Source organism: Oryzias latipes, chromosome 10, assembly GCF_053564925.1.
Source record: "Oryzias latipes strain Hd-rR chromosome 10, Olatipes_Hd-rR_3.1".
Taxonomy (NCBI): domain Eukaryota; kingdom Metazoa; phylum Chordata; class Actinopteri; order Beloniformes; family Adrianichthyidae; genus Oryzias; species Oryzias latipes.
Genome location: NC_136246.1, coordinates 31915815 through 31933554, shown reverse-complemented (window position 1 = coordinate 31933554; position 17740 = coordinate 31915815). Strand labels below are relative to the sequence as shown.

The window sequence follows — 17740 nt, the reverse complement described above, 5'->3', positions numbered from 1 at the left end:
ATTGTTAAAATTAAGATAAATTAAGTAAATTCTAAATTACAAAAGGGGTTCATTCAAATATATGCCTCCTGTGTTAAAAGATTTAAAACCCCATTTTGTAAAAGTAAAATATGTCCAACACAACAGGTCTTCAGCTCTGATGTGTTTGCTCAGCTGTTGGACAGGACAAGTAAAAAAAAAGAAAAGAAGAGGCCGTATAACGAGGGGCGGGGCGTCGGCTCCATTCCGACATGGGAGGAGCAACAACAATCTGTTTACATATAAAAATAAACGTTTAATACAAAAGTGAGATTACAATTAGATTATTCTTGAAACAGCCATTTTATTAAAGAAAACAGAAACAGGAAGCCGGCGCTCCCGCTTTGCAGGTCAGCGTCCGCCTGCAGGGCCTCCAGACGCCAGGATCCTCGCGGCTCTGCGGTTGCTGTGCATGTGTTATCAGTCTCCATCAGTCTCACGGGAGGTTGCAGAGCCTCACAGAAGCAAACAGCTTTGCTCCTGCGAAGGACTCTGTGATGCTGCTAATTGGCTCGGTGATGAACCTGCCGTTATCCCTCCATGTGTTGTTATGGGGACAGTGGAGAACGGGGGATTGGGGAGACGCTCCTCTGAGGGATGTCTTCACCTCACATGCACCCTGCATAGATCAGTCTGTGAGTTCAGATCAAACTTCCTTTTATCTATATGTGTCCTGCATTTCTAAAAGGACTTAGAATAAAAGCAGTCAGTATTTTTGGTATTATTAATAACACAACAGAGCAAAACTTCGATGGTGAAAGTCAGGTCGATTAATGAATTTAAGAGCAGGTTCAAAGGGTCAAAGTGTTCAGAAAACCTAACTGTTACACGTTGTTATGCTCTATTGTTTCTGTTAGGAGCTTGAATATCAGTAGCTGTGATTGTTATGGATATAATACATAACAAGTATCTCTGTAACCGAATATTCAATTCAATTAAATTTTATTTCTTCAAACTTTTAGCAACCTACTAACAACTTTATTGTTATTGTTAAGTTTAATTTTTTTTAATTAAGTTTAATTTAAACAAATTAACAGTAAGGTTAGAATTGTTCATTTTAAAGAATAAAAAAAAAAGAGGACGGAATATGGACTAAATAAACTCAGTGCCATTGTTGTCACAGCTGAGTTTCAGGAACATGTTATTTATCGTATTTCTGAATGTTTTGCTCCGCCCACTAATTCTAAGCAAAGTATCATCTGCAAAAAGCTGCACTTTTTTTTTGCATTTTGCCTCTTTTAAGCCTCCTTGGTTCAAGCTGTTGATGTTTGTGGACGGAGACATATAACTGTTGTCTGATATTTTCTATATTATTTAGCTATAATTGATAGGATACCTGAATTCACGGTAGATTTCAGGCAATTTTGTTTCGACAGAAATGCAAAAGCAGCATCAATGACCAGAATAATGTTTTTTTAATGTAAATAATGTCATCAAAAGTGTTTTGCTTTTTTTTTTAGCAAGTTTTTTAAGCATTATGTCATAACAACATATTTTAATATTAAAAACTGTCTCTGGGATTTGTTTTACTGCAAGGTACAAAAATACGTTTTTTTGTGTCTTTTTTTTCCTTTTACCTTGGCAACTGGAGGTATTTCCAGTTAGAAAGAAGGAATAACATCTTTAAAAAACTTCAACTGAATAATTATCACCTTAAAGCGTTTTCCAGGAATAATACAAATAATATAATAATACTAAAGTACAAAAAGCCTTTTACAAACATTTTGAAATGTATTGATGTTAAATGTTGTGGTTTGTGACCTTTTTTTAAATTCTAAAACTGCTTTTTTGTTTGTCAAAATAAAATAATAATGTTTTATTCAAGGAGAAAAACATTATAATGTAACCCACAAATATCAAATTCCTTTTAAATGTTTCTTTTTTGTTTGCGTTTTGGTTCAAAGACGTTCTTCTTTCTCTGCTGATGAGATATTGACCTCATCTTTTCTCCACTCTTCTCGGCGCTGTAATAACCTGAAGCAACAATATTACCAAAACCCATGAAGGCTTGGAGCTGAGAGTAAATGAAAAGAGAAAATATACTTTCTAAATGCTCCTGTTCACCTGAAAGGACTTTATCTCTGAGGCTTTCCAGGAGCGTCTGCGCAGCTGAAGGTGACTTCCTTCCTTCTGTTGTGTTGCAGTCGCTCACAGCGTAAACCGATTGTGATTGAATGGTAGGAAGAAGATACCAGGCTTTGAACTCCTGTTCAAGCTGAGAAGAACGGCTGCTGACAACAGCAGTGGGGCAGAGGAACTCCCGCGGTGGGGGGGTCTCACTGTGGAGCCTCATCAACAGAGAAGGACACTGCAGCTCTAAAAGAAGACCTTTAACTCCTCCCGTTACCGCCTGTGAGGATGCAAACATTTGAGGGACCTGATATGTTTATCCCCTTCAGCTCCCCTCTGATCAGCTGACTTTACCCTTTAAAGAGCAGAACCTTCTGCTCGGAAAACAGGGAGGGGCATTTCTTTGGGCTGGTGGTAAACTGTGAGAGCGTTCTTCAAAGACGTCACTGGAGAACTTATGTGTCAATTGATGAAGAAGAGAAGAAAAATAAAGTTTTCAGTTCCTGTGATTCAGATCGGAACAGAAAAGGACAAACAAGGAGCTTTATGTGGAGTCTTCTGTGACAAAGTCAGTGTGTGTGTGCATGATGGTGCATGATGGTGTGTGAGAGCACAGGTCAATTAGTGCACATGGAAGATGGGTGTTTTATTGCATATGCTTAAGCGTGTGAGTCTTTTAGTTTGTGTGTGTGGCTTTTAGTGCAAGTGCATGAAAAACAGGTTTTAGTGCACGTGCACTTTGTGTGTGCGTGGTATAGTGCATGAAGGTTTTTAAATCCACCTGCATTAATGTGTATTTGTTTTATAGTCTACGTGTACGAGTGTATGTGTGTTTTATAGTCTATGTGTATGAGTTTGTGTGTGTGTTTTATAGTCTACATCAGGGGTGTCAAACTCATTTTGGTTCGGGGGCCAAATTCAGCCCGTCTGATCTCAAGTGGGCCGGACCGGTAACGTAAAAGCAAAATTTAGTTTTTTTACTCAATTTGAAAAAATGCCTAAACCAACATAGTAGCCTAATCACTTGGGACCAATGGATCTCGATAAATAGATAAAATAGAATTAAAAAAAAAAAATTTGAAAAAAAGTTGGTCTATTCAATTTTACACAGACGGAATATTTTACATCTGACACTGAAACAATCCAGAAACTTTTCTTTATGCTGAGTCTCTTAGTGGTGCTGAATGTTATATTCTTTGAGCACTGCAACCTGTTGATGACATACCAAGCATGGGGGTTTTGCAGTCAGCATCGTGAAAGCAAAATAAACTGTCCATTTTCCTGGAAAGCTCCTCACTCCACTTCACTTTTTAACAACATTTTGGTCATTAGGGTGTCCCGACCGACCGACCGACCGACCACAGATTGGTAGAGATTTGGCAGAGATGTGCTGTTTCACCTGTTTTGCTTTTTCTTTGCTCCCCCTAGTGGCGGAATTGCAAATTTCGGTTATTTCTTTAAAAAAAATCACAACTCGCCACAGGAATGGACTAGAAACTTGCTTTCTTTTTTAAACATCCTTATGGTTTTTACTCTTCGTGTGTGGGCCGGACTAAACCGTATGTTTGACACCCCTGGTCTACATTCATGAGTGTTTGTGTGTTTTTTAATAGTCTACGTGCATGACTGTGTTTCTAATAGTCTACGTGCATGACTGTGTGTCTTATAGTCTATGTGCATGTGTGTGTGTTTTAGAGCATTTATTAAGTGTTTGACTGTACCTCAGACTCAAACGACTAAGTTGTTCTCCAGTTCATTTTTTATTTAATAAAGTCATGTCTAAACCAGCAGGACCAGAAGCTGCAGAGAAACAGAAAAGAGCCTTTTAGAAACTGGAAGATTCGCCGTTCCAGAGAAATCCATCATTGAGCTTCAGGACGTCTCTAAAAACGGATGTGAGGTCAAACAGCTGCTTCTGCCTTCAGTTTCTGGGACATTTTATCACCGTTGGAACACAACCAACCTAACCCATAGACGCCGTCACGGACTGACCAACATCCCAAAACCTGAGCTGCGTGTCAGACTCACCCTGATAAACTGCAGCACATCTTCTTCTAGCTGCCCCTCCTGTGAAATAACAGCACGAATGTGGCAAAGCCAAAAACGATCAGCCGCATCCGGAGCCAGCACCAGACCTGCCTAATGAGCCAATAGTGCCTCTTCCTCATGTGAGAAGCCCGCCCACAGACCGCCACAGAAATAGCTGCTAACTAATGGTCCTGAAAAAACAAACAACTTCCCATTGTCCCCCCCAGAGGAATTTCTGCCCGAGCATCAGCGCCAACGGCGGCTTTACATGACGGCGCCACAGAAGCGGCGGTGATGGAAGCCGTGTAAAGGAAAAAGTGTGGCATTTCAGAGGATCAAAGCTCTTTATTCATCTATAATCAAATACAACAAGTCCCTGGGAACTATTTTTTTTCTTCCTCTTAAGCAGATTATGGTTTTTATTTATAAAAAAAACAGCCATGGCCATGAAGTGTTGAAGTGCCCTTGAGCAAGAAAACCTCCTAAATGTTGGTCATTAAAAAAAAAAAATTGTCTTTTGCTGAAAATGTGGCTTTTTGTCAAAGAAACTTCTACTTTAGGTCAGTAAAAAGTTGAGTTGTGCACAAAGACTAAATTAAAATGTGAAGACACTGAACTGAATCCTGAATTGATTCTGTGTTTCGTCAGCGACATCCAGACCTCCTCAAATTTATTTCAGATTTTTTGAAGCATAACGTCAAGAATGAATTCAAAACACTAAAAACTCTTTGATATCTTCTCAAAAACGGATGAAAAAATCCTGAGATGTCCACTTTTAAATGTAAAATGTTGGTTCTTGTTGAAACAAATGGAAGGATTGTCAAACAAACACGAGACCCGCTGCACTTTTAAAGGCATTTATTGATGAAATACACAGGTTTTGACAAAAAGATTCTGTTGGTAAGAAATTCCAACCCCCCCAACTCCCACCAAGTAAAAGCATTTCAATGGAAACCAGTTCATTACGTGTGCAATAAATAACAATAATACAAAAGGAGGCAAGGAAAGGACACCTGAATAAGTGCCTGCGCTAAAGCTGGGGAAAAAAACACGTCTGAAAAAGTCTGTAGTAAAATCTGTGAAAGGACAAAAACACAAAGATCCGTTTGTGTCGATCGGGTGCTTTTAGTGTTTCTGGTCACGCTGGCGACCAGAAGGCATTTAGTGACCTGAGGAACTCACAGAAATCCAGGAAAACCGGTCCAAACTAGAACGGAGTGAAACGCTGAAACAGAACTGCATTTGGCACACGAGCAGAACTGAGTGGAGCTTTGCTTTGGATGAACCAGAACGATCTTTCAGATAATTTACGACAAAAAAGGACATGATGACGTTTCAGTCAAAGGACAAACGGCGTCGAGCATCACAGAGAAGGACCGAGGCTTCTGCAGACTAAAGAGCATCTGGAAAACTCTCCTAATCCCAGTTTGCCGTCCTCTGAACAATCTGCCTGCTTTTGGGATTACCGCCGGCGCTGCCCGGTGGACGCTCAATGCAGCGCGGTGAACACAAGAGCATGTTCCAGCAGCCAAGGAGCTCCACTTTAGTGAGAAGAAGCTGCCAGCGGCCAGGGAGGCTTTACCCGGTTCACAGAGCAGCAGAACCGAGTCAGGCCTCCAGTGAGACCCAGCAGCATCCTGGACCTTTCAGGAGTCCTGCAGAACCAATTATCTGCTCAAGACTGAAGCAAGTCTCAACTAACAATCCAGGAAGTGTGATTTCTATTTGAGGCCAGAAATTGGTGTCAGAACCCCTAAAGTCTCAGCGCCTTCCCTATTTTTTTCCCTTTTCTTCACAGCATCGAGCTCCTGACAGTTTAGGCCTCGTGTTCGCTCTCCGGCGTGAGTCTAAGCGAGCGGGTAAAGGCAACAAATCGATGAACAGAAATGAGCGGAAAAAGCAGCACCTTCTTTATGTGACGGATGGGAGGAAGATGAGAGGAGGAAAAAGTGAGACTTCTTTTCTGTCTGGATCCAACATCTCAGGAGGAGCGGTTAGCACCACAGAGAACCGCAGATCCCCTCAACAATACTCCCAATTAGGAGAAATGCTTTTAGGTCTCTTTAGTAACAATCATTATCCTCCAAACTGATTTCACTGATGTCAAATCTGTGTTCCTGCGCTCAGGTTCTGGTGTAAATGTGTCTCTGAGGGACGTAAAGAAGAATAGAACAGACGGAAATCGATTGTCACGTTTTGTTTTCTCAAAGAGCAGACGGTCTCTGCATCAACACTTTGACCAGGTTCTTCTAATCCAGCAGAAAACTGGCTAAAGATTCAAGGTTTTTTGTTTGTTCTAGAGCACCATGTTGGACAGTTCCAGCTGCGTCGACAGAAAGGACGATACGAGACAAAGGGACAGGAAGTCAGACCAAACAGTCCATGTCTATCTGCCCCTTTGTCTTTTGAGTTATTGGTGGATGGTAAACAAATAGAGGACACACTGCCACCTACAGTACGGGCTACGTAATACAGTTGCACCTATGAGGTGGAAGAAATGTGAGTAGTGACCAGTTCCTGTTGCTCTAGCACGGACTGTTGGAGCAGGCTGTCCATACTGTGCCAAAGTAAAGTTTACCCCCAAAAACGTATCTACTTTACTCGCCTCATTGATCCGTTCTGAGCTCATGAGCAATTAAGACAAGTGTGGCGTAGTACAGCACACAAAGTACAGTGTGAACGCAGGGCGTCAGAGACAGAACGGGTGAAGAACGGAGATCTAGATGGTGATACCAGTGTGAGGTCACTTCCGCTCAGAAGGTTTCCATGCGAGAACAGGAGCCAATCATGCTGGTCAAATGAACCAAACTGAGGGGTAACTGTACTCCAGCGCAGTATGCATATAATTCACGAACCATCTTCAGCTCCAGTCAGAACCATCAGCCTGGACGGATCCTCAAACGAGGCCAAAAGTTTCCAGTCTGCCATTTTTCTGTAACTCAAATCTTAGTTTCACCAGTTCCCACCGTTGCAGAAACGGTCAAACACACATTGAATCTGAAAAACGGTGTAATCTGCCTCTCCTGCATCCATGCTGCTGCACAAGTATGACCGAAAAAAAAGAGTTGACCTGTGCGGTTGTGAAGCTAAATAAAGTTCTACGCCATTTTTCATGAGAACCAGATGTTCCTGTTTTGTTTTGAAAGCTCAAATGGACGACAAACGTCTAAACATCTGATAGTTTGCTTTTCCTCTGTTCCTATTTTCAGGAGGCAGCAGGAGTTGAAAAGTGACTGAAAGACATTCCGTTTTCACATCAGAAAGGCTGAAAAACAATAAAATAATTTTAATAAGAGGTTGGAAACATGGAAACAAAACAGCAGCTGATTAAAAAACAGAACAAAAGTGATATTTAAGCTCAAGTTCCAGAAGCTGTTCATGCAAATTAAAATAATCATCTTTAATTTTTTGCAATTCTGCCTCTTGAACGAGCGAAAAACACAGCGAGACACCAATTCTAACACCGGCGTATTAACGTGAAGCACCAGTTTAATGAGTCCACTCATACTGTTTTATTTTGAAAGTCATGTTTTGACTTCCTGTCAGCTCCAACTGAGCCAAAGTGACTGATTTAGGTTTCTAGGAAAGGGAATCTCCTAGCAGCTTTTCTGTCTTTAGATTTGGGGATTTGAAAGAAAAACACCCCATCATCTGCATACAGAGAGATCTGCATAAATAGATGGAGATTTATCAGAACTTTATGTTAATTAGTCGCATTTTAAAATCACGTTTATCAGCCAATTAAAGTTTCAGACAAAAGACCAGATCAGAAATGTCACATAGTTTTGGGAGGAGAAGAAATATCCCAAATAGAACATTTTCCTTAAAATTGACTTTAACAGAAATATTTTTTGAAAATATTCTGCATTCATATATAATACTATTAGTATTTTTTGGTCCTGTAGTTTGATGATTCAGCACCAAGAAATGAACAATGAACAGCACAAATGTCTCCTAAAGGTAGGTCTGTTGATGATTTTAAGACTGGAGTGTCGGAGTGTAAGAGCTGGTTTCGTTTGAACCCAAAAGGAGGGGGCGGGTCGGGGAGGCAACGCCGCCGCAGGAGGCGACGGGGGAGGGGCAGATCAGGTGACAGCAACAGGCTGAAAAGGATTACAAAGATACATTTTAAAAGCACCAAATGACCAAACAGAGGTCATTTTTTTTTCAATTTCATTATCAAAATGTAAAAAAAAAAAAAAAAACTCCAGTCCCTGCATGAAACCTGAATTTGTTTTTAAAAAATGCAGAAAGTTTTGCCCAAGTTTTTTCTCCGCAGCTTTCACTTTGAAATAATTTTAAACTCCGGCAGTGAAAAAAAATAAAAATAAAAAACACAATGCAGAACATGAAGGCCCATTTTAGATGCTTTACACTTGATCCCCCAAATGAAAAAGCTCGTTCTTGATCCAACTTTGGTAGCTTTGCGGTTAGATTCCCACAAATGTGGTTAAAAAAAAGATTGGCAAAAAAACCTTTTTTGCCAATCTTCATCTAACGAGGACTATTTGTCAGAAATTAAAACAAGTTGTTGAATGGATGCCTCCTCTTTCTCTGCCTTAAAGTCTCATCATATCATATAGCGGTTTTTTGTGTCTTTCTGAGACAACATAGAGATGCTTTTATATATTTAATTAAGGAGTCTGTCTTTAAAAACCCTAATTTATCCCCCAACATATAGATAGCACTTCTGGGATCCTCTCTTTTAACAGTCTAAAGTCTCTTCAATCTCTCCGTAATGACATTTTATGTACAATATCCGTATATAGAACATAAGTTACTGAACAGAAAAAAAAAGAAAAGTCTATACACAATTGACAATCATTAAGAATCCAATAGCAAATGAGACGAAAGAAAAACAAAATCCAGAGACGTTTGACTGATGGATGTGATAAACTTTTCCATAAACTTTGTGTGCTGCAGAGACACGCTGAGTGTGAACATTTCTCCGTTTCAAAAAGTCGGCGTCTGCGGAGAACGCCGTCCGAATGAAAGGACTCCAGACATCGTGTTGGCGTGTAAACAGAGCACCAGTAGTGTTTTGTGTCTCTTCTGTACAAAAGTATAAATATATGCTTTCTCTGCCTTGTTGTGTTCACATATGTAGGATGAAGCGGACGAAGGAAAAAGATAAGGTTGGTTTCTCTCTAAAGTCGCGTCGGCGTTGCCGTTTCCAGCTTTCTGTTGTCAGATTACAACCTAGGTTTGCTGGCTTTTGATCTTCACCGATTGGTTTGGTGTTTATTGTCTTTGCATAAATTAAAACAGTTTCAGTACAGTCTGTGGGGCCACCGGGCCGAGAACAGAAAGAAAGAGAAGCAACCGTCTGGTCCGTCGGGGCTACAGCAGGTCCATCTTGGGTCTGTAATGAAGCAGGAGTGGAGATTTCTGGAAAGAAACGCAAGAGAAACTCTTCAGTGAGCCTTTTGAAAGAGTGTCTGGGGTATTTCAGCTGTCCCAACAGAAATGGAGCAGGTTTGACTCTGCTTTCTGATCACTAACAGAGCCGCTCTTGTTCCGGCTCCGTCAAGGCATTTACTCGCTCACAGAACATGCATTCATGACCTCAGTGTGTGAATGTGTGTGTGCATGGGTGAATGGGACTGTGACTGTAAAGCGCTTTGGGCCTTTGTAAGAAAGTAGAAAGCGCTATATAAGTATACGCCATTTACCATTTACCATTTACCTTTTTAATACACTTTAACATCTCATTTAAGACCGTATGTTCATAGAAAATGAAACACACAGGTGGAGTCGGGTCGGCTGCCTCTTGCTCAACACTGTCCTGATCCTGGTTGTTAAAATGTCTTTCAGTAAAGCGCGTCGTTGGCTTCATAAGGTTTTCCACTGATGAGTTGTAACGAGTAATCCATATTTTTCTCTATGAGTTGGGATTTTCTGTGAGCCAATCGCGGTTGTGACTTGTCAGTTCACAACCAGAAAGTGACAAGAAAAACTGATTCAACCTTTACAGACTGTATTTTGACTCTGGGTTTTCTGGACTGTTACTGTAGTTCGGGGCTCTGCAAACTTAAGGCTGCAGCACCCCTTTCATCCCTCGATTGTGGCTCTTTGGCTTTGAAGAAAAAATGCAAACCCATCCATCTTCAGGACCTGCTAAATCCCTTTCAAGATCAGGGGGTTGCTGGAGCCTATCCCAGCTACTGTTGGGCGAAGGCGGGGTTCGCCCTGAAGAGGGTGCAAAATCACACTCACCTGGGGGCAATTTAGAGACAACAATTAACCTATGAAGCATGTTTTTGGACTGTGACAGGACAGCGGAGAAAACCCACTCGTGCACGAGGAGAACGAGCAAAATCCACATAAAAACCCGGCTGGGATTTGAACCTCTGCACCACTGTACAGCCCCCCCTAAAAAGGGGGGGGGGGCTGTACTGGGTTTGTAGATTTGGAAAAAATGCTGTTTGGTTCATTAATTATGATTTCAACATGTCAGATAAGTGATCAAAAAAATAATAAAAGGTTTAATCTTCTGTCAGTGGGGTTAAATATCAGAATAAATTTAATTAAAGCCGCAAGCGGCGTTGTATGGTCCGCAGACACAACCCGCCTTCCACGCCCAACTATATGGACCACCGCCGCCCTCACCGCCAACTTTGGATAAAGGTTATTCATAGCAGCATTTGCTAATTATGCTAACAATGCTAATGTGGCTAAAAGTGCTAGCATTGCGATCAGCATCATCAACTGACTCGGAAAAACACATTATCTAAAATGCTAATTATGCTAGCTATGCTAATGTGGCTAAAAGTGCTAGCATTGCGATCAGCATCATCAACTGACTCAGAAAAACACATTATCTAAAATGCTAATTATGCTAACTATGCTTGCTATGCTAATGTGGCTAAAAGTGCTAGCATTGCGATCACCATTATCAACTGACTTAGAAAAACACATTACCTTTAATGCTAATTATGCTAACAATGCTAATGTGGCTAAAAGTGCTAGCATTGCGATCAGCATCATCAACTGACTCAGAAAAACACATTACCTTTAATGCTAATTATGCTAACAATGCTAATGTGGCTAAAAGTGCTAGCATTGCGATCAGCATTATCAACTGACTCAGAAAAACACATTACCTTTAATGCTAATTATGCTAACAATGCTAATGTGGCTAAAAGTGCTAGCATTGCGATCAGCATCATCAACTGACGCAGAAAAACACATTATCTAAAATGCTAATTATGCTAACTATGCTAGCTATGCTAATGTGGCTAAAAGTGCTAGCATTGCGATCAGCATTATCAACTGACTCAGAAAAACACATTACCTTTAATGCTAATTATGCTAACAATGCTAATATGGCTAAAAGTGCTACCATTGCGATCAGCATCATCAACTGACGCAGAAAAACACATTATCTAAAATGCTAATTATGCTAACTATGCTAATGTGGCTAAAAGTGCTAGCATTGCGATCAGCATCATCAACTGACTCAGAAAAACACATTATCTAAAATGCTAATTATGCTAACTATGCTAGCTATGCTAATGTGGCTAAAAGTGCTAGCATTGCGATCAGCATCATCAACTGACTCAGAAAAACACATTATCTAAAATGCTAATTATGCTAACTATGCTTGCTATGCTAATGTGGCTAAAAGTGCTAGCATTGCGATCACCATTATCAACTGACTTAGAAAAACACATTACCTTTAATGCTAATTATGCTAACAATGCTAATGTGGCTAAAAGTGCTAGCATTGCGATCAGCATCATCAACTGACTCAGAAAAACACATTACCTTTAATGCTAATTATGCTAACAATGCTAATGTGGCTAAAAGTGCTAGCATTGCGATCAGCATTATCAACTGACTCAGAAAAACACATTACCTTTAATGCTAATTATGCTAACAATGCTAATGTGGCTAAAAGTGCTAGCATTGCGATCAGCATCATCAACTTCTTCCACTTTCGGCTTCTCCCATCAGGGGTCGCCACAGCGAACGAGTCGCATGGTAAATTTGGCAATGTTTTACGCCGGATGCCCTTCCTGACGCAACCTTCTCAAGCCGGGCTTGGAACCGGCAGGGGTAGAGAAGGGAACAGGGAGCAGCCCGGAGTCGAACCCGGGTTTCACGGACGGAAGGCGCCGCAAACCAGCACGAGCTAAACTGATCAGCATCATCAACTGACGCAGAAAAACACATTATCTAAAATGCTAATTATGCTAACTATGCTAGCTATGCTAATGTGGCTAAAAGTGCTAGCATTGCGATCAGCATTATCAACTGACTCAGAAAAAACACATTACCTTTAATGCTAATTATGCTAACAATGCTAATGTGGCTAAAAGTGCTAGCATTGCGATCAGCATCATCAACTGACGCAGAAAAAAAAAAACACATTATCTAAAATGCTAATTATGCTAACTATGCTAGCTATGCTAATGTGGCTAAAAGTGCTAGCATTGCGATCAGCATCATCAACTGACTCAGAAAAACACATTATCTAAAATGCTAATTATGCTAACTATGCTAGCTATGCTAATGTGGCTAAAAGTGCTAGCATTGCAATCATCATTATCAACTGACTCAGAAAAACATCGTTTAAATAGTGGCATCTTCTGCTGAACAACAGTGTTTAGTTGCTGTTTAGAGGCAAAGTTCTTAAAGTGCAGAACTTCATTTAGATGTATAGATTAGAAAGAAATGGGATTCCACATAAATATTGTACTTTTTTATATTCAATTCTTAAAAGAGTAAATAGATGTCGTAATGATAGAAAATGTCATGTTTGTTAGTAAATTTGATGTAGGGTGTATTTTATTTTGAAAATAACTTATCTGTGCTGCTGTCAAAAGTAAAATAAATGTCTATTTTTTTGTCTTATATAACACTATTCAATTACTGGAATTGTATAAAAGCATAAATCATAGTGTATTTTTCTAAATGGTGAAGTGAGACTTTGCAGCTCCTGCTGGGTTAACACGACTAAATGGGTCTTTTGATTTTGTTTGTTATTGTTAAACGTTGGTGAAAAGATTTCAAGGGATTCTGCTCCTGTTTTCCATCCATTCTGATGGACTCAGCGCAGCTTTCTCCTCCGTTTCCATCCCACAGATGGCATCAGCCTTTACCTTAAATCTCCATCTCGTCACGACAACAAATTTCAACGTGTGGTCCTTGCCCAGGATTTCTTCGTTGCATAAAATGTCCAGCTGTGGAAAGAAACGAGAAAGAAACGGATGACACGTTGTGCATGTTTTTGACAGCAGGTAAACTCCCACAATCCCACGCAGGAGGACGGGCGACTGTGTCTGTACGCGCTCTTGGGTCGGTTCAGAGGCCAGGAGGGAGCGGCTGAGTGACGGCCGCACAGCGCCACCTGCTGGCTCTCTCCAAACGCCATGAAGGCGTTGGATGCAGAGACATGAAAGGAGGATTTCCGGCTCTCCTTCGACAGATTGCAGCTCGACAGGAAGCCGTCAAATCTTCAATAACAGACCGATTTGGGTTTCAGCAGCTGGAGGATCAATGAGCCTCATTCAGCAAATCCTTCCAGAGATTTTTATGTTTGTTTATTAACTTGAATGTCTTTTTTTTCTTTTTTCCTTTAAAGATTCAGAGAAAAAGCTGAAACAGTAAATTTGATGCTTGTTGACTGAGAGCAGATGTTTCTGCTGTCATTATCATAAACAGCTCACCGGTTCTCGTTAAAACACCAAACCAAACAACAGAAACGTTACGAGAGTAATGACGTTTTAACACGCAGGTAACAACTTTAGCAAAAAGCTTCAATTAACGAGATGAAGATGAACGATTGGGGAGAAGTAAATGTCTGAGAAGACCGTCAATTAATGCATATGAGTCGAGAAGAACAAACATTTTCTGACCTAAAGGTCGGGTCTGCTTTATAGTCTCTGAAATGTCAGAATTTAATTTAAACAGCTGACCATTCTGTCTCAAAACAAAAGAACTAAAATCACCCAGAAACCTAGAAAGTAGGGCTGCGAATCTGTTACGATCCATTAAGCAACGATTAGATTATGAACTGATGATCAATACATCCTGAATCTGATGAATTTGGGGTTTTTTTTTCTTCACCACAAGACCTCAGACCACCAAAGTGTATTTGTAAGTATGGATGAGATCAATATACTTGATTACCTTAAATTGTCAAATTGTTCTCAGTGGTCTTTTAACCATGATTAACATATTTTTTGGACTATAGAACGCAACTGTATATAAGCCGCATCCGCTCTATTTTAAAAAATACAAAAATAAAAAAAGAGACAAGCTGCACCGGGTTATAAGATATCTAAGATGAAAAATTAGATATTTAGTACATGTGCTTCCAGGATAGCAAGCTCGACGGCCTTCAGCTTAAAATTTGCATCATGTGAACTCCTTTGCATGGTTTCCATGATGAAGGGGCGAGGATTTGAAAAGAATTACCAGTTACTAGTTTGTCGTGTGTGTTCTATCAGCTAAAGAAGAAGTATTGTAGTCTATTCTTCTTTGCATGGACTTTTGGTCCATCTTATTTTTGTATCTTGGTTCGGTTAGAGCGCCCCTAGCGGTGGAAGAAAGTTCTACAGAATAGTTTAAGTTGGTTCTAAACCTAGGAAAAAAGTAGCGGCTTATTGTCCAGAAAGTACGGTATTGTGTTTTTAGACAAAATAAAATAAAAAAACTGAGTCGTTTTCTAGGACATAGTATCTGCAGGGGTTCATCTGAGTTTTGGACTTTTAGTGTCCTACTCCATTGCTGAGAGCTCTCTGTTTACAGTCTCTCTCTGCCTGACAATAATTTCAAATATTTAGAAATACAACTTTTAGACAAATTTTCTGTATATGTGTCCTCCAAGAAGAGAGAAATGCTACAAGAACATGTTAAAAACACAGTTTTTATCACAATAATGTGACTTTTCTTTATCAATACTTCAGCTTTAACAGGTTCCTCTTTAGCTCAAAAGGAAAAAGCTACGATGCTTTCGAGCATTAGCTCTAAACAAAGTCCGTTCCAGTCGGATCACGCCGTCTGGTCACGGTCGGCCGTGTTTGCGTGCATTTGAGTTCTGCTTGATACTTTCACAATAATTCACATCCATTTTTAAATTCTCCAGTACTTAAATTCACAAAACGATTCAGAACCGTTAATTCTCCATTATGAAGGCCTCACAGAAGCTCCACTAAGTTGTTCAGAGACAGCAGTCGGCCTGCACAACATTATCGTTCTCGCAATATCAAGCTGTGCAATCCACGTATTTTAAAAGACGGCAAAAATGGCAATAAATGGTTACTTTAAATGTGCTAAAACAAACTTATGGCAGCTTGAAGTATTTAACCAATAAAATGAATCCCTTTATGAGTTCGACCAATCAGGTGGAGCCCTATGATGTTAGACGCTCACCTCCCTTGTAGACCAGGGTCAATTGGAGAGTAATTTAAGTTATTTTGACTCATGTTTAAATTAAACTGTTGCAGTGAAATGGAAATGATGTTTTTGCTATTTGTTCATGTATCGTAAGTTATATCGTGATCGCGATATTGATCACTGATGTTGCGTTTTCCTCATATCGTGCAGCCCTAAACAGCAGTTTATAAGTTTTCAGCGGTTTCAGATAATAAATGAAGCCAGCATGTTTTTAATGTCTCTAGTTATAAGATTATTATAATTATTATAATCTCACTTGAAAATAAAACATTAAAATAGCATTTAAATCCAAAAACAACACAGTCACTTCATCAGAATGGATCTGATCTGAGGATAGAAGGAAAAAGTTTCAAATGTCTGAAAAGTTTCAGACTGAAGTTCTGAGGAAAGACGAGATCCTGATGTGAGAAAAGGTCAAATGTCACGCCTCCTGCTGCTGCTGGACGTTTCCTGTCTATCAGGTGGTCAAGGATCACACCTCTAGCTCAGATGTTCACGAAGCGCCGCGCTCTTCCCTGACGGGCGGCGTTCGAGTCGGCGCTCAAAGCGGACGTGTTTCAAGCCACATCTCCTCTTTGTGTGTATAAGTGTGTGCGTGTGGGGGGTAGACGACACAACAATGGCTGGCGGGCAGAGCGCAGCCGCCTCGCCAGAGCGGAGCTATGGAGGCCGGCGATATGATGGAGCCCGCCCACTCCTCTGTGAGGCGGCCAAAAAAACAGACAACAAGACGGAGGCTGCGGCGATTATTCACGGCGTGGAAAAAAAAAAAAAATCCATCTGTCAAATCATCGCCCACAACCCCCCCACCCCCACCGCTGCTGCAAACGGGGCGGCAAAAACATTAGCAGCAAAATGAGATCTTATGAGGGTTTGCTTTCATGCTAAATATACCAAACACAAAGGCCTACATGAGTCAGCGCAGGGAAATATAATTAACAGACTTTTGTTTTTTTACGTAATTTCTTGCAGTCAAGTAAACTTTGGTTCCCACACAGCTCAGCCGGAGCTCCAAGAACTTCAAACAAATCCCAGGATTTGGGGGATTTGTTCCGACAAAAATACGCCGCTGGTTCTGCCCTCATAACGACGAATGTAAAGGAATACAACGAAGAGGAAAATATTGATGTTTTTTAAGAGTCAAAGACATTTAGACGATCAACCGCTTCCCCCGACTGACCCAACATCCAACTTTTCCACAGGAACCCGGCACATTTCTCTGGAGAAATGATCATTTTGAACACGTTTCTTTTGTTCACCTGCGTTTAAGTCCCACTCCGATCCTCTTCTGATCAATTTGGTGGTCTATTAAATATGATTATGTGCTTCGTTTTCTAGCGACAGGCGTTCATTAGAAATTCATCTCGGAGTTTTGGGCGGGACTGTTGGTGCGTTTGCACTCTCCCCTGGTAATGCTTACAACTCACTACACATGTAGACAGCGACAATAAAGGCGTCCAGCCAGAGTGCAGCAGTGGCTCCGCCTACCTCGTTAAATGACGTCAAATTAAGCTTTTTGGCGATGAACTTCTTTAGGTGGAGGACGGTGGCTTGTGCGGAGCAGCGGATCCACTTTCGCTTCAGCCCTCGGAGCTTGCTGCTGTTGCATTCCAAGCAAATGCTGACCTGCGGAGACACAAACGGGAGAACGCTTCCACTTGAGTCCTCACATTTCTGGAAGATGTTGTACAGCTAAAACCCAAGCTTTTACAATGCCATGGGTTTACAAGTTAGCAGATGATCAGGACAAGTTTTTAAGAGTCTTTCAACCAGCCCAAATGTCTGGTCCTTGGGTGAAACTCTTCGTCAGATGGAGTCTGTAGAAGACGTGTGACCCTTTCAGAGGAGAAGCCATCGCTTTAGATCAAATATTATCATGTTAGTACCAGAAAGGAGCTGTCTCATCACAGGTAAAAGACTCCAAAAAGTAAGTAATCTTTATTTTATTTAGTAAGTAATCTTTATTTATATAGCACTTTTCACAGAGAGCGACTCACAAAGTGCTTCCCAATGTTAAAACAATTTAAAATCAGTAGCGAGACCCAAATAAACACACACAGGCATATAAACAAACAGGCAAAAGTGAACACAAGTAAAAGTCAGCTAAAAGCTCTCCTAAATAAAAATGTCTTAACTTGAGCTTTAAAACACTCGACTGAGTCAATCTGGCGCAGAGACAGGGGGAGGGAAAAACTGACAAACCCTCCAAAGAATCAATCAT

The 17740-nt window shown here is 40.6% G+C and overlaps 1 protein-coding gene across 3 annotated transcripts in view; it reads right to left on the bottom strand.

The window, feature by feature from the left end:
- Positions 1 to 4957: 4957 nt before the first annotated feature.
- The window catches only part of pcgf3 (polycomb group ring finger 3), a 61361-nt gene continuing 48578 nt past the window's right edge, over positions 4958 to 17740 (bottom strand). For all 3 annotated transcript variants that reach the window (XM_078954418.1, XM_078954417.1, XM_020706818.3), the window contains exons 8-10: positions 17008 to 17145; positions 13221 to 13301; positions 4958 to 9504 (exon numbers count right to left, since the gene is read on the bottom strand). In XM_078954418.1, the coding sequence (XP_078810544.1) occupies positions 9457 to 9504; positions 13221 to 13301; positions 17008 to 17145 (267 nt within the window). In that variant the 3' untranslated portion in view covers positions 4958 to 9456. The remainder of the gene's footprint in view (positions 9505 to 13220; positions 13302 to 17007; positions 17146 to 17740) is intronic.